Here is a 20,891-nt window from a genome sequence, read left to right as displayed (position 1 = left end):
ATCTAGGAAAATTCTAATTGTTATTAAAACAGAAAATGTTGCTATTAGTAAACAAAAACAATTTCTAAAGCTAGGTCTTCTAAACATTAGATCACTCACACCTAAGGCAGTTATTGTAAATGAAATAGTCACAGATAATAGCTTCGATATACTTTGCCTTACTGAAACCTGGCTTAAACCAAATGATTATTTCGGTATTAATGAGTCTACTCCTCCTTGATACTGTTATAAGCATGAGCCCCGTCTGATTGGTCGTGGCGGAGGTGTTGCAACCATTTATAAAGATATTCTAAATGTTACCCAGAAAACGGGTTATAAGTTTATTTCATTTGAAGTACTTGTACTAAATGTTACGCTCTTAGATGTTAGAAAAACATCCCTATTATCTCTAGCCTTGGCTACCGTATATAGACCGCCAGGGCCTTACGCTGATTTCCTAAAAGAGTTTGCAGATTTTCTCTCAGACCTATTAGTCAATGTCGATAAAGCACTAATTGTTGGAGATTTTAACATACACGTAGATAATCCAAATGATGCGTTAGGAGCTGCGTTTACAGATTTATTAACCTGTTAAGCTGCACCAGTGCGTCGGCGCACTGAAGCATTTTTTTATTTATTTAGTTCAAAGTTACTATCAGATTAAATGTTTTACCTTGACAAACTATACATCATTAAAAAGATATAAGATTCAAGTTTCAGTATTTGACAACTATTGTATTCTGAGAAACTTATAGTGACAGTTATGTCTTAATTTGTGTCAGGAGTTATGAAATGAAAAAATGCGTTGATCCCTTTAATATGAATTATGACCGTCAGCTGGTCCATTCAGAAAAAAAAACTCTGTGCTGTTGTCATGACAGTGCTATACAAAACAACGTCCCTCAGGGCTTTTAGCTCAAAAATGTGCAGACTTGGAGAAATATTGATATATTCTCATAGATTTACATCATATTTCTATAGACAGGAATAATATTTCTTGAATTTATACCCAAATGCGTCGATGTAATCATTATGAGCGCTTCTTACTGAGATGTGCTGTGTTTTCAATTCATACCAATAGCCTGAGGGCGCTATATGCACAATAATACTCCATATATGGAACATGAAGAAGAGACATAATCATGTGACCTTCAAGGACGTCACTGATAGCAGCTACACACAAAGCTAACACAGAGATCGCTGTAATATGCAGATATAGACGTTTTGAAGACAATAAACATGATTGCAAATGATATTTGAGTGTTCTTCAAGCAATGCCAGGTATTTTTATAATAATAGATTATATTTATAATGTAATGCTAATCGATATAGACTTTATCATCGTGCATACTATAAATAATATATTTTCTTTCTGATTTTTTTTTATCTGAAGCCAAATTAGATCACAGAAGATTATTTAAAACACTCGACTTGAGTTATGAAATAAGTTTGAAGCACAAACATAGTTTTAATCTCATAAATGGTCGTGTATTGATGGTGTGCTAAGCTAACATGCTAGCTAGCTCAGGTGCACCTGTCACCTAGAAGTTATTCTTTTATGGTTTTTTTTCTAAATAGTAATGCTTTTCTGAAATGTTTTAGTGCATTTGATACAGTTTCAAATGTAAGTGAGAACTTTGATAAAATAAATTAGGGACTGAAACCCTATGAATAGCCTGTGAATAGCCAGTCGTTAGTAACTATAATGCAGACAAAAGATATGCATATTTAGATCCATAACCAGGCTGGAGAGGTGTGTGAATGTGTACTGGGGAGACTGAGACTGAATGGGGCTCGTTTGCACCACAAAACAATAGAGACAATAGACTGAATAGATGACTTAGATGATGACTAAACATCAGTTGCATTTTTAGAGTCTAATCAAAATAAAATCATTTGACATGATCTTGAAAAACATTTAACTAAATACAGAGTTTTAGACTTATCATTTTCAGATTTTAAATATAACATGGTCACACATATGGCTTTAGCTGCAGTGCATTTCTAGATTGCTCCAGGGCCCACTTCAATTTTATTTTCATGAAGATGTTTCATAAAAATAAATTTCTAATAACTTTACAAAACTTTGAAGCTATTTAAAAAAATTATTTTCATTATGACAATAATTAATTCTACATTTACAATAAACTACCAGGTGTCAGCTTTCAAATGAGATCATACTTGTGCTTTTAGTGCAAAGGGTTCATGAACTGTATCTGTTTCAGTTTGGGTATGTCATTTCTGGGGATTTTTCAAAAGTTGCAGCTTAACAGGTTAAATTCATTTGGGGTCAAGCAAAACGTCACCGGACCAACACATCGTCTTAATCATACACTCGATTTAATTATATCACATGGAACCGATCCAACCGATATAGATATCATTCCACAAAGTGATGAAGTCACTGATCACTACATGGTAACTTGCATATTACGTACTGCTGTAATATGTCATGCGGCGTCGCGTTATCAACCAGGCAGAACAATCCTCCCATCCACCATAGATAATTTCTCAAATTGCTTATCTAATCTGTCTCAGCTGCTGCCTGAACCCAAACAAACAGATGAACTAGAAGAACTAACTAGCACTATGAGCACCATTCTCTCTAGAACATTGGATGTGGTTGCACCTATTAAATTAAAAAAGGTCAGAGAGAAAAATAAAGCACCATGGTATAACAATACTACGCATGTTTTAAAGAGAGAAACGCGTATTTTAGAGCGTAAATGGAAACAAACTAATTTAGAGGTCTTTAGAATCGCGTGGAAAGACAGTATGTCACGTTATAAAAAGGCCCTAAAAGCGGCCAGGGCTGAGCACCTCCGCAAACTAATAGAAAACAACCAAAACAATCCAAGGTTTTTATTTAACACCGTGGCTAGACTAACAAATAAACAGACGTCACCCGAACAAAATATCCCGTTACAGTTCAGTAGTAATGATTTCATGAACTTCTTCACTGAGAAAATAGAAAGCATCAGAACCACAATTGTAAACGTTCAATCTTCAATCGCGCCTTATAATTCAGCTTCAATTATCACCCCGCAAGAACAATTACAGTGCTTTACAACTATAGAACAAAAAGAGTTAAATAAACTTATCACTTCATCTAAAACAACAACATGTTTATTAGATCCTATACCAACTAAACTACTGAAAGAAGTGTTACCTGTAGTGGAAGAGCCTCTCCTCAATATTATTAACTCGTCTTTATCTTTAGGTCATGTTCCAAGAACATTTAAACTGGCAGTTATAAAACCTCTCATTAAGAAACCACAATTAGATCATAATAATCTAGCAAATTATAGACCCATTTCAAATCTTCCATTTATGTCTAAAATATTAGAAAAAGTGGTGTCCGCTCAACTGGGCTCTTTCTTGCAACAAAATGAGATCTATGAAAAGTTTCAGTCTGGATTCAGACCGCATCATAGCACTGAAACTGCGCTCGTTAAAATCACAAATGATTTACTTTTAGCTTCTGACCAAGGCTGTATCTCAATACTAGTTTTACTTGATCTTAGTGCTGCGTTCGATACTATAGATCATACATTACTCTTAGATCGACTACAAAATTATACTGGTGTTCAAGGACAAGCACTAAGCTGGTTCAAATCATACCTATCTGACCGCTACCATTTTGTCTATTTAAATGGAGAAAAATCGATCATAACTCCAGTAAACTATGGAGTGCCGCAGGGATCTGTATTAGGCCCTCTGTTATTTTCAATATATATGATGCCACTTGGAAATATTATAAGGAAACATGGAATTAGTTTCCATTGTTATGCTGATGACACTCAAATATATATTTCATCACGGCCGGATGAAAACGCTACATTTTCCAAATTGACAGAGTGTGTTAAAGATATAAAAGATTGGATGACCCGTAATTTTCTTTTATTAAATCCAGACAAGACAGAGGTAATACTTATCGGTTCAAAAAACCGCCCACAAAACCTCGCACAATACAACTTTAACATCATAGGATGTCCTGTTACTTTATCCTCTACAGTAAAAGACCTGGGTGTTATACTCGATTGCAACCTGTCTTTTGAAAATCATATTTCATATGTTACAAAAACAGCATTTTTCCACCTTAGAAACATTGCTAAGCTACGTAATATGCTATCAGTTTCTGATGCAGAAAAGTTAGTTCATGCATTCATGACCTCGAGACTGGATTACTGTAATGCTTTACTAGCTGGTTGTCCTGCATCCTCAATAAACAAGCTACAGTTAGTCCAAAATGCCGCCGCTAGAGTTCTTACTAGATCAAGAAAATATGATCATATAACACCGATTTTATCATCACTGCATTGGTTACCTATAAAGTTCCGTATTAATTACAAGGTATTGCTACTGACCTATAAAGCCCTAAACGGCTTAGCTCCAGTCTATTTAACGGATCTTTTATCACCCTATAATCCATCGCGCTCTTTAAGATAACTAAATTCAAGGCTTTTGGTCATACCTAGGATATCCAGAACCACCAAAGGAGGGAGAGCATTCTCACATTTGGCTCCAAAACTCTGGAATAGTCTTCCTGATACTGTTCGTTGCTCAGACTCGCTCTCCCAGTTTAAAACTAGATTAAAGTCGCATCTCTTCAGCCAGGCATTCATATAATCCTACAGTTCAAACTACAATCCGGCCTCTAGCTCATAAATGCCAGAGGAGAACTGGCCCCCGACTGAGCCTGGGTTCTCCCAAGGTTTTTTTTTTCTCCATTAGGTCACCTGATGGAGTTTTAGGACACCATTAGGTCACTTGATGGAGTTTTTCGGTTCCTTGCCACTGTTGCCTTTGGCTTGCTCAGTTGGGGATATTTTGGGGATATTTAATTTAATTTTATCAATCAATAAATTCCTCTTGAAACAAACTTTGTTGTATTATTTTAATTTAATACTGTGAAGCTGCTTTGATACAATCTGTATTGTGAAAAGCGCTATACAAATAAACTTGACTTGACTTGACTTAAAATCTAAGAATTTATTAGCCAATGGCTAATGACAGACATTATTTAGTCACCCAGAGTGAAATTTACTCACATATGCGAGTGATTTACTCGCATTGTAGGGGGTTGCAGTATTACAATATTGTGGTTATCGCGACAGCACTAATGACAACCTCATTTAAAAATTTTTTTTTTTTTACAGTGCTTAAACATACACACCATTTAATTCTCACCTTGGGATTGAGAAGCCCTTGGCGAAGCCATAGTCCTGAAAGTAAACAGATAGACGGGAGACTTCTAAAGCAAGGCATTTGGTCACACTCTGGAAACGCTCTTTATGAAAGAGCTCAGTCACTGTTACTCTACACCACACATCCTCCTTCCAATAGACAAAGATCAGAGAGCCTGTGAACACACACACACACACACAGTTTTATGCACTATTGTAACCTAATTTTCCTTGCATGCACATTAAGGAAATTACATGTTATTTAAGAACAATGATTTCAAAAGTAAATGCACTTTAAAAAGTGAATGTCACTTAAAAGATTTCAATAAAAGATGCAATGCCTGATTTGGTTTATATTTGCTTACTGCGCTAGTTTGCGCCCTCTTGTGGGCATAGGAGACAATACAGTACTTTTTTCCTCTAACTTGAATATAATTTGAATTTTGCTAATATTTAAGAAAGAAATTCGAATTTAGCTTATCAGCCATTTTGACAGCCTTATATCATAATGCCATAATATAGAACACAGTTACGATACTGGTAGCTGATTGGTCAATACAGCATTTCAGATGTGCTAAAATACACAAAGTAACAGCTAAGACTAGAGGTCAACATTGACTGAACATTTGCTCTCACTCTGCGGAAAAAATATCAGGATATATATCGTATATCGATATTCAGCCTAAATATATCGGGATATGACTTTTGGTCCATATCGCCCAGCCCTAATGACAGGGCATGTCAAAACATCTCAAGGACCCCAAAAACAGCTTAGAACCCTAAGGGTTAAAGGTCTGAATTAGGTGAAATTTGGCTTGCACTTCTGTAACCAAAGCTGAATGTCTTTCCCATGTAACGCGTCAGCCATGGTCAGAGAATTTATTTTAACATAAAATCTTCTGAAAACAATTTTAAAATGCAAATTTTAAACGGTGAATCCAAATATTGTATCAGAAAAAATATGATTACTTATGAAGTAAGCACTGTGTAATCAATACTAAGAAAAAACGATAATACACAACCATCAATAACATTAAGGGATTACATGCACATACCCGTCTTGATTTCATCACTGCACGTGAAGTAGCAATTCTCTCCTGAGCAGAATTCGTTGATCTTTTTGGCCAACTTTTGGCCTGCCTTGTGTTCGAACAAATAGCGTACATAGAAATGTCCAGGGTTCACAATGTGTGTTACCAGTGCATAGTGCACCACTACAGAAGAAACAAATCAAATCAAATCACACGGTTGGCACAAAATGCACTTCAATAACACAAGGAAAAAGGGAGTTGTCTTGTTTTTTCATTCTTCTGATTAACCAACAAACGAGGCACATACTTTTAGGTTGTTGAGTTGAGGACTTTTCAAAATGCTGCCTGCGATGTTTTCTAAGTGCTCTGTTCCGTTCATTGCACCTTGGTTCAGCAACCGGGTAACTGCGTGCTAAAAAAACATGAGCTCAACATATTAAACATTTTATAAAAAACATAAGAAAATGCTCAGTAAATAATAAAAAAATAACCATCACTATCAATATTTTTACCCAGCCCTGAAAACACACACCTATTTCCACTTTCTCTTTTCCTGTATCTCCTGTATCTGTTTCATCCATAAAACTTGGGCTGTGTGTGCTTTGTTTTTTGGGAATGGGGTCTGCATTTCTCGGAACAGACTGACTGGAGCTGTCCCAGACTTCCTCAGCACTTTTCACACGTTGGAAAGGCTCTGCAGTAACTTCTTTGATACTGGCATGTAGAGATGAAACGGTAAGAAAATTTCATATCCAAAGTTATAACAATTATAAATATTATCACGGTTTTAAAAATGTTTCAAAAGAACTGATACACACTGAAAACATTAACAAATTTTATATTTGAAAAATCAACAAACAACAAATAAAATGATCAACTATGCACTTCTTTTAAGCATAAACATTAAAGCTGCAGTATGTACACTGAAAAAAATGGATTTATAAATGGGCAAGATTTTAAAACATCTCAGTTACACAAACTCATCGTTTGGCTTCAGAAGGCTTTTATTAACCCCCCAGAGCCGTTTGGATTTCTTATACAGGGCTCTACAGTGCGCCCATTTCACCCGCACATGCGAGTAAATATTTCGGCATGCGAACGTGAAAAAATATTTGGGCGCACTCGTGCGAGTGACAGCATTTTTCTATAGAAACAGCTGCAAATATATCATCATGGGGAGGGGCAGAGTAGGACACTATATTACCGGGAGATCAGTTATTTAGGCCTAAATCTTCAGTAGCTAGTCTGTAGCCTCATAAAAAAAAACTACAGTGCCCACACACGACCTATTTTAGGGCCCTATAATTTCCGCGATCACGGAATCGCGGACGGAATCGCGGAATTGGCAAATTAACGCGGAATCTAGTGTCTACTACTACATTAGTGGAAACTAATGACTCCTTTGAACCGATTCACTTTAATGAATGGTTAAAACAACTGATCTGTCCAACACTGAATCGGTTCGGTGTATAACAAAATCGGTAACACTTTACAATAAGGTTCCATTTATTAAACTCTATTTAACTAGATCAGTTAACATTAACTATTAATAAACTGCACTTCTACAGCATTTATTAATCTTTATTAATGTTAATTTCACCATTTAGTAACCTACATTATTTAAAAGAAAAGTTGTATTTGTTAACATTAGTTAGCTTAATGCACTGTGTGAAGTAACATTAAAAATACAGGGTTAGGGTTAACTAAGATTAACAAAGATTAATAAATACAGTAACAAATGTATTGCTCGTGGTTCATGTTAGTTAGCCTAATACATTCACTAATGTAAACAAACCAAACCACATTTAACATCTCTTAAAATGAGAATTTTGTTTGTTACCTCAATACATTTAGGGTCATTCCTATTTTATTTGTGTACATTTTAATCATTAACATTAAAAACACTCTTTTTACGACTAAAATTACAGTAAAAGGTAAAAAAAAACTGAATTCCCAAAAATTAAAACGGAAAAAACAGAATTTGCCAAAATTAAAACGGAAAAAACGGAATTTGGGAAAAAATAAAACGGAATTTGGGGAAAAATAAAACGGATTTTATAGGGCCCTACTAAATCGGATCAGCACAGAGGGGCCCTCCCTGGAACTGTTTGATCCTACAAAATGTGCTGAAAATTGGCTGTCCGCTGGAAAGAGGTCAAGACGACCAGGCTACAAAGCTTGGCCAAGTGACCCAGACATGATCTTCATTTCAGATAAAATGTGAAACATACATAGGGCCTACATACAATGATAAATGAAATCTACATGACGATAAAATAGAATTAAATGAACATTTTTTGTTTGAAAGTTTTGGTCTGATGTTCTTAACCTTACAATGAGCATTGTAAATTTAATTGTTGAATAATTCTAATAATAAAACTATAATGATAAACTTATACAACAAAAATGACTGTGCCCCCAAATATTTGTCTGTGCTCCTAAATTTTTTTATTTAGGCGCACCAGTGCTCCTTGTTCAAAAAGTAAGTGTAGAGCCCTGTTATATAATGGATGGATGCATGTTTTTGAGCTTCAATCTGTTGGTTGTAATCCACTGCCATTATAAAGCTCGGAAGCGTCAGGGTGTTTACTCCGATTGTATTCGTCTGAAAGAAGAAAGTCATATACACCTAGGATGGCTTGAGGGTGAGTAAATCATGGGCAAATTTTCATTTCAAAGTGAACTACACCTTTAATAGTCTTGTTTGAAATTGTTTGTTCGCTTGGTTCAAAGCCACAAGTGAGATAATAAACTTTCTACTCAAAACAATATTTTGTGTCCAATTATTTCCCCAACTTATTTTTGCTATTGAGGTAAAAGTTAATTTACCTTGCGTTTGATATAAAAAAGGGTGGTGGTCATGAATATGATTTGAAGTGTTTCCCCTTTTGCAGTGACTTTCTTTTTGCATGTTCTGCAGACAGGGGGACCATCCTCTCATAAGTTTCCCACAGGACTTTTGCAAAAGGCAAAATATGACCACACCTCATATTTGGTCCTCTTAGAAGGCTGAAATACTCCCGAGCGCTGTCACTGCCTTCCGCCATGTCTTCTCATACAAAAGAACAACGTTTCATTTGTGCGCCTGCGTCAGACTAATGCTGCCAAGACAGCATTTACCGCACATTTTCAAAATCGCGATAATCAAACACGGTTTTCATGCTAATACAATTTTAACCGATAATACTAACCGTCAGGACATTTTATTGTGAAACCGATCATCGTTTCATCCCTACTGACATGATAATAAAATGACAAATCATGTCAATAGACACATTTACACATTTAATAAAGCACATTCTATAAACACTTACCAACCATCATCGACATCTGTGATTTTAAGACAGTGTCTTATACTTTCAGTAAGTTTGTCTATCTGAAGACTGCAGCTATAAATAAAAAACAGAATTAAGAGTAAATTATTCCCTTTCTTTTTGTATGCATGTAAAAACAGCAGAGCTGTGTGCATTCATTTTGTGACTTTGCATTCTGGAGCTCTGAAACTAATTGTGTACGATGGTCATCTACCTGAGTCCTGAACGCAATGACAGACAGCTCATGTCATATGACTCAACATCCACTGGAATTTGTAGAGTCTCCAAAATCTTAAAACAATTAAAAATATAGCAACAAATTTGAGAGAAGATTTAAGATATTACTTTGTTGCCTTAGAAATGGAATGTGTGTTATTTTAAGATGTATAGTAAAAAAAATATATATACATACAGTATCTGAAATAAATCTGATAAAAATGTTTGTTTGAGGTGGAATGTGGAATAAATGTAGAATACAATTAAAAATTAAAAAACATTTAAGAACAAGAAAAGCACACTAGGTAACAAGGATTATAATAAAAATACACTTCACCCACACAAGTTAGAGCTTTCACAAAATTCAGTTTCTAACTACTAACTATCTTACTTGCCTTAGTTCCTAGAATTTAAAACTTAACTTAATAAATTAAGTCATTGAGATCATTTAACATTAAGCAGAACTCTGTATGGCATCTAGTACAGCGTTACCTTGTCTAGGTTGCAATAGGTCTCCAGAGAAGGAACCTGACGAACGTGTCGAGCTTTCTGGATGGCTGTGCGCAGATCTTTTACCTGCTTTTCGATCCTCTTACACTCTTTCCAACCATCCGAGAAGAGATGATCAACAGCGTTCAATTTTGACACCAACACACTCCGTCTACAAATTCCACAAAGTTCTTGATGAGAAGCATTATTTGCCAAGTCTGTGACCTATAAAACGCCACAGAATGTTTCATCTCAGCTTGTGCCTCTAAAGATTCTTTCCACATACCTTTTCAGCAGAATGCTCTTTACTTTGTTAATGGCCTCATCAATTTCTCTGACAATTCGAGTTCTTTCTTTTTTCAGCTGAGCATTAATACCATTGGCAAGAGTCTTAAATACACAAAACACAAGCTTCACAAATCAGCAATATCGCATATATTATTCAAGAGGTTTAAAATCACTATGAAATCATGAATGGCACAAGACAATGTTTATTACAAACGTATCTCTACACATTAATTATTAAAAAACGTGTCCATGTAATCTTTAATCAAAAACATGAATGTCTCTCGTAACATCTCTTGACAAAAATCATTGCCCAGTCAACTGATTCCTACACAGGAAAACATTCCTACAAAATAAGGTTACAGAAGTTTGTTTGTACAGTTTCTCATTTTACCTGGTGAAGTTCATCAAGTTGATTCAGGTTTTCCATTGCTTTAATGAGAGCTTCATCCAAAACTTTAACTACATCTGGCCTCTACACAAACATACATACACACACACACATTACTGAGCTCTAACCTTGAGCTGAGAATATTAAGTGAACCTGAGCTCAATGAAAGGATGAGACTATATACTACAGGTCAAAGTCATACAAGTGGAAAGTGTGTGTACCCCTTCAGCATTCTCCTGTGTGTGGACGGCTGCATATGAGGGTGGGCTCCTAAACCTTTGAGATTTCCACCGGTCTCCAGAATGCCTGCTGACAATAATGTTTATTTTGCAATTGCAACTTATTGAACCAATGTTTCATTAAAATATAGTTCTAAAAATGTTTCATGTTTTGCATTAAGTTATGAAAAATATACATTTAAAAAAAAAAAAATAGATACAACACATATTGGACTTCAAGAATATATCATTAATCTCAGTTTGCTAAATACTCTTTCTTTGTGTTCATCCGTGCTGTATAGATGAGGCCAATGATTCTGCTGTCCACCTCTAACCCATCAACTCCTTCCTCACCAATCAGGGTTTCCATCTATATTAAAACAAACAAAAAGACTTCCATAATTAACACCACCAATTTCATATAATCCCATTCCATAGGAGCATTTAATAAACAGATATTGCTGCTTCAGTAGCACTGCAAACCAAGGGGTTGAATCCCAAATATTTTATTTTAGTAAAGATTCAATCCAATTAAATTAAGAGTCAGGATATGATCAATTTTGTGAATTTATTATATACAATAGTTCATGTGATTGAAGTATTATTTTAAACTACTTCTCATGGCTCTTTAAAAATGTAATCCCCAACACCTAAAGACTACTAAGTGCATGACATCACTACAGGCTCCGGAGAGGCTAATTTTAGTGGTTTCCTTAACATGTGAAAATTAACTGAATGCCATTTACTTTGACAAATATGGAGACTATTACACCCCCACTTAACAAATAAGGAAAGAAAATTGAATGACTGACATTTTTGAGGGGTCATTTCAAAGTTTGCTCTCTCTTGCTTTATACTGTACTTATCCGCTCCGTGTCAGAGCTTTTGTATTTCCTACCTACTGAACATGTCTTAAATTGGACATTTTAGGCTTACAACTGTTTCATATTACTATTTTTAAGATTTACAATTAAACATTAGACATCAATTTCTAATATTAGTAATGGTAGACCTAGGCCTGCCTGAAAAACAAGCTCTTTAATTTATTTTTTCTTTTGAATTTATTTGTACTGTTGCTTGCAACTTCTTTTTTTTTTTTTTTTTTTATTACTGTTTACTTGAACAATTACTCTGGAACTTATTTTTATAGCTTCTGATGGGGTACTGAAATTTATACAAAAAATTGCCAGGACTGAGAATGTTTTTTTCCCCCTTCAATTATTGATACATTTATTTAACGACACAAAACAACTACAAGCCTGTTCTTTTATGTCTCTTCTTTAATGATAAAGGGTATAAAGTTATGTACATCTTTTGTGCAATACCGAAAAGTTGCTGTGTGGCCTTCTGCACCTCTAATAAAGTTAAAAAAGTAAGTTTTGGCAGTTATTATACTGCGGAATAAACAGACAGAGCCATTCGTCTATTCCGAAAGCCTGTGAAATGCGTCCATTACAATTAAACATTTTACTACGTGATGTTGGTATTATTGTAAGATGAAAACCAAGGGATTTAATTACTTGGAATGGCAAAAGTTTGTTTAACAAAAACGCCAATAAAGTCATACTTGTCACGGGACTCGAACTGCGGAAAAAAAACAGCTTTATCAATAAAGTAGTTTTTCACGTTGAGCTATATCACATAGCGACAAAATATATGAGGTTATTGATGTACAAAACATTCAAAAGTCTTTAAGTGCTGGGCTCATGTTTTTTCTTCAAGCTTACAAGCTTGACAGTTACATGTACAACACTTGAATGAAATTTTCTTGTCAAAATGCATGCTGCTCCTCCAAATATTATACACTACATAATAGCCTACTTCATAAATCACCCAGTCTTTCGATGAAGACGGTTGCTATAAAAAAAGGAAATAAAATTATTTTTGTGAGGAATTTCAAGGCAATTAATAATATTGCGACACAGACAGACAACTCAACTCCGAATTTGCTATGTAAAATGCAAATGTTGAAACCCATAGAAACTAGGAATTCATTTGTGCATGGCTGTAAAGAAAAATGAATATTTTAACAAATAAAACTACATGCATGCAAGACAACAGAAAACTGACAGATATCTAAACTTTTATGCCAAACGGCTCATCAATAACTGGCTTTTAGGCTTTTGACAAATTTTTTGTTAAACGTGGTAACCTACTGCGGTAAATTAACGTTTTACATTTGACTCTGCGCATTTCATGTTTATATTCTAGCCCAAACAAACTTATACCTAAACGCCCTTTGCATTGCACACGGCATATTCAGAAAAATTATCCATTTCATAGCACAAGACTGTTTTATGCTAATTTTAAAGCAACACCAAAGCATTTTTCCTCTTCGGTCCAATAGGTTGGAAGCTGAATTGTCCATTACCGCTGTCGTAAATAATTTAGCCTACCACACCCTACTGTTGCACGCACGCCATTTGTTTATCCAGCACCGGCTTTGGAAATAACAATGTCCACAGACAAGGTAGAGTATGTTGCATGATTTTATGAAAGTATGATTTATTGCGACATCAGAAACGAAGAAAAACTAAATAATGACATTATAACGATTGCCGTTAAGCAAGTCAAATTTGTAGTTTCTTATGTCTCATTCGAACTACAGATCCACTACCCCAGGGTTTCTGAAACTCAGTCCTGGAGGGCCGCTGTCCTGCAGTTTAGCTCCAACCCTGATCAAACACACCTGAGCAAGCTAATCAATGTCTTTAGGATCACTAGAAACTCACAGCTAGGTGTTTGATCATGGTTGGAGCTAAACTGTGCAGGACAGTGGCCCTCCAGGACCGAGTTTGCGAAACCCTGCGCTACTCGATCTGGCAAACTTGCATTGTGCAGTTATAGCCAATAAAGGGCCGCAAAGCGAATGCAGAAGTGCTGTTCACCCTGTTACGAGTTGATGAACCACTGAAACGATTTTGGAAACATTATTTTAAGGTACAAAATAATCTTTGGTGTTGCTTTAAAATGTTAAATGTAATGCATACTCTAAACCAGGGATAGGCAACTCCGGTCCTGGAGGGCCACTGTCCTGCAAGAGTTTAGCTTCAGCCCTGATAAAAACTCACCTGCCTGTATCTATCTAGTAATCCTGAAAACACTGATTGCCTTGTTCAGGTGTGTTTAATTAGGGTTGGAGCTAAACTCTGCAGGACAGTGGCCCTCCAGGACCGGAGTTGCCTATCCCTGCTCTAAACCCATTAAATTCAGGAACACTGAATGAACTTCATCGAAAGACTGAATGTTACACGCTATTCGTGTAATATTTGGGGGAGCAGCATGTATTTTTATGACAAAATGACATATCTGGCAATTCCGTTGGTTCGTTTGTCCAGTCACAAATACTGTCCAGACAATACGGCTCAGTTTTTCTATGTATCTTGCTCTGTCGAGTGGCAGAAATGACTCTATGTAGGCCATACTGGGTTAACCCTCTGGGGACCAAAAACGCGCCCACGCGTTTTGCTCGTTTTTTTTTTTAGCAATGAAAAATAAACACAAAATGCTCTGTTAATTTTGATCTTTCATTTTCGTGTAATACATCAATCGATCCTGTTCAGTTTCTATTTTTTTTCTGTATACTCACAATACAAATAAAGTGTTTTGCTTTTTGACAAATAAAGAAAAACTAACATGATGCTATTTCTGCCTTCTCTCTGTCAGTAAACTCCCATTTGAAACGCGTTCGAAAATTATCTATAACTCCGCGAAAATTCAGTCAAACAGGCAAACAGACCCACGGGCATAAAGCTTGAGATCGCAGCTTTTAAATGAAGTAATTTATATAAAAAACAAATATTATCAGCTTCTGTAATCTGTATAAAAAGAGAGCGACTCCAGTCGAGCTCATTAGGAGCCATTCAAAAGTAATGTGACCACTCCCCGGAGAGCGCGTGCTATTCAAACGCAAATTCTGAGAACCATTTCAGTCTGTGAAACGCCCCCACATCAGCTGTAAACAAAGAGGCATAATATAGCCTACCTTATGGAGAAAATTTTCCGTGCTGATATGAGGAGCAGATCCCGCTGAGGAGTGAGGTAGGCTAAGTTATCCTTTCTCAAGTGTTAATGTGGAATAACGTTATGGAATAACGTTGTAGGCTTATGTAAACAAAAAGATGAATCGCGTTTCTATAATATGAATCGCGCGTCTATTTGTAAAGAGTGTTTAGCCTAAATATGAATCGCGCGTCTGTGTGTGAAAGAATAAACTGCTTTTACAGTTACAGTTACTGCGTTACAGTCAGGCGAAGTATGAAAGACAACATTTTGTTGACTAGATTTGGGTACAGTTTTTACTGTAGAATATACTGTCACATCAAATAAGCTTTTCTGAATATATATAAAATACTATTTTGTCAAAAATAAAGTCATAGACTAAGATGTTCCAATGTTGGCTATATTCAAACTAATGAATACATATGATAAAATGTAGGCCTATAATCTTTTTTTTTTTTTTTTACAAAGAAAGAGTACTTTTTTTGCAGAAATATTGCTGAAATTGTAATTATTGTTGTAATTGTAACCTTTTTAATAAAATAGCAAAACATATTTACAAGATAGATGTAAGCAAAATCTTAAATGGTCAATATAAGTCTTCTTCAAAATATATATTTTGTCTTTGCATTGTGGCTCAGTCAGTGTCACACCTGAATGAATGGCTAATTATGCAGAGTCATTATGCAGAGTGGGTGGGACTAAGGTGTAAACTACTCCTCCCCCTCGCATATTGGCTTTCCAAGCAAAACCTGTTTTACACCATTTAAATCAATGTTTTTTTTTTTGTGAACGATAAAGCAAGACTATTTTCACATAATTTTGAAGCTAGAACTGAAAGGGACAACATCCATTAGTCAAAAGTCTTGTGGGCACATATTTTGTATGAGTTTTGTGGTCTTATTTCAGCAACTTTCATTTTTATTTTTTTAAATAACCACGCATAAACATTATTCTCTTAAAAATACAAACATCTACATACATGTTGCTCGCATATTATGGTAGGCCGGTTTGTGCTATATAGAGTGAATTTACACCTTTGCCATTAACATGTTTATAAATAACTGAAAAAAGCACAAATGTCAGAGCATGTCAGAACATCTCAAGGGCCCCAAAAACAGCTTGGTCCCCAGAGGGTTAACGCCATTCTTTTCAGTGAGGGGGAAAGGATTGTTTTCCCCCACGCCACGCCCCGAGCTATGACTGGACACCGACCAAGTCTGTAATGTGTCACATTAAAATACCAAGCATTACGTTATTCTCCTGACTTCTGAAAATAGAACATGAAAGAAAATTTGCAGCTCATCCTGTCAAACTGACGCATAAGGATTATTTGCAGTGCAACTTTATGATTTGATATTATTTGTTTCAGTCTTTTTGAGTGGAACTTCCCCCAACCGGAAATGCCTCCCGTTGTAGGCTCGTTAGGGAAAAGGTGGATACACTGCTCTTTTACAAACGATAAAAGCATAGTCAGTGACGAGGGACTGTCAAGCCATGTAGACAAGAACATTATAAAATGCAAGGGGGCCGTATAACGCTAAAAATGCACGTCTTCTGCAGGGATACAACTTTGGGAGAGGAAGAAACTGAAATTTAAGTCGTTATTCACTGACAATATAAATTTTCCCCTGGCCTTTTTTCCTCATCCATGTAAACTACCTGACATTCCGGACACGTGATGACTTTCTGAGGTGACTCGAGCGCGCGCAGACATGTGCTGCAAAAGATATGACTGCACAACAGCACGTGCGGGAGATTACCCACAGCTTCATCTTCTGAAAAATAAAAAGCATAATCCACCAGATTAATAAACCCACAATATTTACATTCGATTTTATAAACCATGACAAATACATAAATGCTTATTATAACGCTTTCCTGGAATTTTCAGTCACGTTGTTTTCAAACATGCGCGTGTAGGATCAGAAAGAATAAAAAAGTCTAGAAACGTAAAATACACCTTCGAATTATCATAACATTCAAGTTTCGCTGTTTATTACCGGGTAATGTGTAGGATGCGCCACATATATTACATGCAACCGCCGTCTCCAACATTTTCCACAGAACTACTTGTAAGAGAGTCTCTCTCGTGCTGACTCTCTGACCTGTTTCATTAACTGATGAGCTCGCTCGCCAATCGTCCAATCAGAATTGCTCATCAATGGGTGTGTCCAATCAGAGCCTTCGTTACTTTTGCATTGCTTGTTTCGGTCAGAGTTAAATATGACGGCTCTGGTTTCGATGTGCTATAATCCAATCAGAAGTTCTCTTTTCAATTGAGTGCCGACATCTGAGATGTCACTTGTTCAAAAAAATAAATAAAAAAAATATGTATTGCATAATTTACTGTAAAAAAAAAAGGTTGAAGTTAATATGTTTGCTATTGTTATCCTATTTTGTTATTGTTAATCGCCATTTTTTTTTCCATTCATAGACACTATTTAATTAATCCAAATGTCAATTTCAACAACCATTATTCTAAATGAACAAAAAAAAAAAAAAAAAAAGTTATGTGTGTGTGGTTCAGGTATACCCTACCTCACTGGGACAAAATGTCCCTTTTTTTTTTGGTCCCCACAAGGAAAACACCTTATAAATCATTTAAGTGTGTGTGTGTGTGTGTGTGTGTGTGTGTGTTTTTTTTTATTTATTTTTTTTATGTAAAAATGCAGAAACTTTTCTGTGATGGGTAGGTTTAGGGTTAGAGGATAGAATATAGGCTACAGTTTGTACAGCATAAAAATCATTAGGCTATGTCTGTGGGATATCCCCATAAAACATGAATTTTGTGAATATAAAAGTGATTTTGGGAGTGAGGCTGGATATTGTTTAATAGATATATGGGTCAGTAACTCTCCTCAGTATATCCCCCATCACCATCACAATTAAGGGCAATATATTTACACTGCATGTGCACATTATATATATATAATGGGAATGGGAAGCCTCCAAATGATGGGTTATGGCGGGCAGATCCAGACAAGGGCCCGAGCTTGAGCATAAGAAACTTGCTCAGATATAAGTATACTATTCTCTTTATTTGTAAAAATGAGCAAACCCTGAGGGCTGATTCTATATATGGCCATGAAGTTGTTATATAATAATATTGCTGATTTTTGGAAAGAAGTGAGAACTTCTAATAATGGCAGGATATCTGTACTCTAGATGGAGTTTCTGGAGCAGATAATATTGCAGAGTTGTGGAGACAGCATTATTACAATCTTTTACAATCTTTCTCATCAGTTCTTATGTGTTTTATTGATGCATCTAAAGCTTTTGATCGAGTTAACCATGAGATTTTTTAAATTTTTTTAATGAGACAAAGAGGAGTGCCAGAAAATATAATGAGAATTCTGGTTTATATGCCCACCACATGATGCAAGTAAAATGGGGCAATAAATTCTCTGCTCCTTGCAATGGTGTGCGACAAGGAGGAATTTTGTCCCCTGTCCTTTTTAATCTTTACAAGGATGACTTAAATGCCCGAATGCCTGTAAAACTGGTTGTATGGTTGGGAATATCTTAGTGAACCACATTATGTATGCAGATGATCTTGTGGTTTTAGCCCTATGCCTGGCTCCAACAGCTTATAACCATGTTCTGTTTATGGTCTTTAGCATGATATTTTATATAATGCTAGCAAGGGTGTTGTGATGATTTGCAGAGGGAGGACAAGTCTACATTTTATGATAAGGATCTTGTTGTGTGTGCGAAAGTAAAATATCTCTAACATTTTATAATTGAGCATATGACAGATGATGAGGACATTGAATGGCAACGTCGTTGTATATGCAGGCTTATACTTTTGCGTAAGTTTAGCTCTTGTTCAGACAAAGTGAAGACATCACTGTTTAAATCATATTGTACACCACTTTACAGTTGTGGACAAATTATAGAACATCTAGCTTACAGAGGCTTCAAGTGGCCGTACAATGACGCAATGATAATTGTATTAAGGAGACCTATATGGCATAGTGCAAGTGAAATGTTTGTAAGTGCGGGAGTTAACACATTTAAAGCTGCGTTCCGGAATCGTATGTACAAATTTATCTGCCAACTTAATGCTTCTAAAAATGAGATTATGATGGGTCTATCAAATATAAGGTTTAGCACTACACGATATCAGTCTAAATTGTGGAAACACTCTTGTATTTTTGTAACGCATTCATGTTTTTTTTTTTTTCTGTTGTTGTGTTATGTTGGGTGTGTTTTAAAAATTGGACCCTGAGTCTGTATTAAAAGTTTGATTGATTGATTGATATATGTATAGTTATTAATGTATGTGTATCTCTCTGTGAATTGAGGGTTTTTGATGATAACATTGTGTTGCATTCTCTATACGTATACATTTCAACATAAACTGATATAAATGTTATTGGGGTTAAAATGCAGTTGTCCCAGTAAACTGTCACGTACAAGTGGGAACACCATATCCTGGACCTACCCTTTTAGACACGTGAAATTCTCTACACATTCTTTCTCCATCTTTATCTTTGTACACAATTCCTGACAACTCCCTCTTTTCTTTGTTCTTTCTGTCTGATTACATATTTGCTTTAATACATTCTAGGAATGATTGAAATATCTGACATGTTTATATATCTGCTGATTTCAGAAGAATTTTTTGATGATAAATGTTAATGATTTTCACCAACAGGAAGAAACAGGATTTTTTTAAATAATTTATTTATTTTAGAAGGGACAATGCATATTATTGAACATAGCTTTTCAGCAGTGTACATATGCCAAAGTTAGCTCCCAGGCTATTTTACATTTGTAGTCCCATGTGAGGTCATCAACAATACCTAGTAACACGGCTAAACATTTAATTTAAACATGATTCGACTTAATTTAAAAGACACTACAATTAACAACAACATATAAGAAATGCTGCAATTAGCAGACAGGGCATCTAAAATGGCAAACACATACATGACAGACACACACATATACACATACACAGTAAAGTGCTACTCAAAGTGCTACTCAAAGTGCATTAAGTGCATTATCAATTTCTTAAAGTGCTATTAGATGCTGCAAAGTGCTGGAGTTTGGTATACATACATTTATACAGTAATACAATGAACCGTACCCATTTATCTAAATTGCAACAATTATCATTAGTGGGCACAAAACAATGATCCTAGGTCGCTAACTCATATTTTTCATTAATCTGACAGATGAAAACACTCTAATATAGCTGTTTCTGTCTATACAGTCAAAGCAGTAAATACAATTTTGTGACAGACGTGTGTAGCTTAAATATTCTCAGATTATGAATAAAAAAATGTATATCAATATAATTTTTTTCTCAGTTTTGATGTTGGCATAGTTACTGCATTTTTGACTTCATAGTTCAGAGGACTGTGTTTTACTTTAGAATCAGTATAAACAGGTCAGCAGTAGTGTATGAAGGCCTCATTTCTCATTTATGACATTGTTTTATTGTTTTATTTTCTTTGCAAGAGTCAGACTTACAAAATGCAGCAGTATAAACTGTAGCTGGTCAAAATCAGACAAAAATCTGAATACATAATGGACAGTCTGATGGAGTACACTGAGGACAGGACGATTACAGTTTGAGCAACCGTCAATCAAACTGGCTCTACATCTGGTGAGAAAAGAGGCTTAGGTTTGTCTGACCATTTACTCATCCAAATAAGGAGGGGGCAGGGTATGGGGATAAACTGGCTTAGGAATGACTATAGAGAAATTTTCAATAGATTCTTCTGAAAATATTTGTCAGAATATCTTTTTTCCTAAAGACAAAAAGCTATAAT

At 35.5% G+C, this 20,891-nt stretch overlaps 1 protein-coding gene across 2 annotated transcripts in view; it reads right to left on the bottom strand.

Moving 5' to 3' along the window:
• The window catches only part of rnf17 (ring finger protein 17), a 45,922-nt gene extending 28,666 nt beyond the window's left edge, over positions 1 to 17,256 (bottom strand). Inside the window, exons 1-13 of one of the 2 annotated variants that reach the window (XM_082176348.1) lie at positions 17,112 to 17,256; positions 16,771 to 16,886; positions 11,382 to 11,479; positions 11,113 to 11,200; positions 10,895 to 10,975; positions 10,502 to 10,605; positions 10,219 to 10,387; positions 9,725 to 9,801; positions 9,511 to 9,585; positions 6,729 to 6,910; positions 6,504 to 6,608; positions 6,221 to 6,379; positions 5,170 to 5,341 (exon numbers count right to left, since the gene is read on the bottom strand). In XM_082176348.1, coding sequence (XP_082032474.1) covers positions 5,170 to 5,341; positions 6,221 to 6,379; positions 6,504 to 6,608; positions 6,729 to 6,910; positions 9,511 to 9,585; positions 9,725 to 9,801; positions 10,219 to 10,387; positions 10,502 to 10,605; positions 10,895 to 10,975; positions 11,113 to 11,200; positions 11,382 to 11,479; positions 16,771 to 16,886; positions 17,112 to 17,166 — 1,481 coding nt within the window. In that variant the 5' untranslated portion in view covers positions 17,167 to 17,256. The remainder of the gene's footprint in view (positions 1 to 5,169; positions 5,342 to 6,220; positions 6,380 to 6,503; positions 6,609 to 6,728; positions 6,911 to 9,510; positions 9,586 to 9,724; positions 9,802 to 10,218; positions 10,388 to 10,501; positions 10,606 to 10,894; positions 10,976 to 11,112; positions 11,201 to 11,381; positions 11,480 to 16,770; positions 16,887 to 17,111) is intronic. The other variant, XM_082176349.1, reaches the window with a different exon arrangement.
• Positions 17,257 to 20,891: the final 3,635 nt, after the last annotated feature.

This window comes from Leuciscus leuciscus (assembly GCF_965113295.1).
Source record: "Leuciscus leuciscus genome assembly, chromosome: 7".
Lineage (NCBI taxonomy): Eukaryota > Metazoa > Chordata > Actinopteri > Cypriniformes > Leuciscidae > Leuciscus > Leuciscus leuciscus.
Note: the sequence above shows the minus strand (reverse complement) of the source record. Positions and strands in the feature narration are given on the sequence as shown.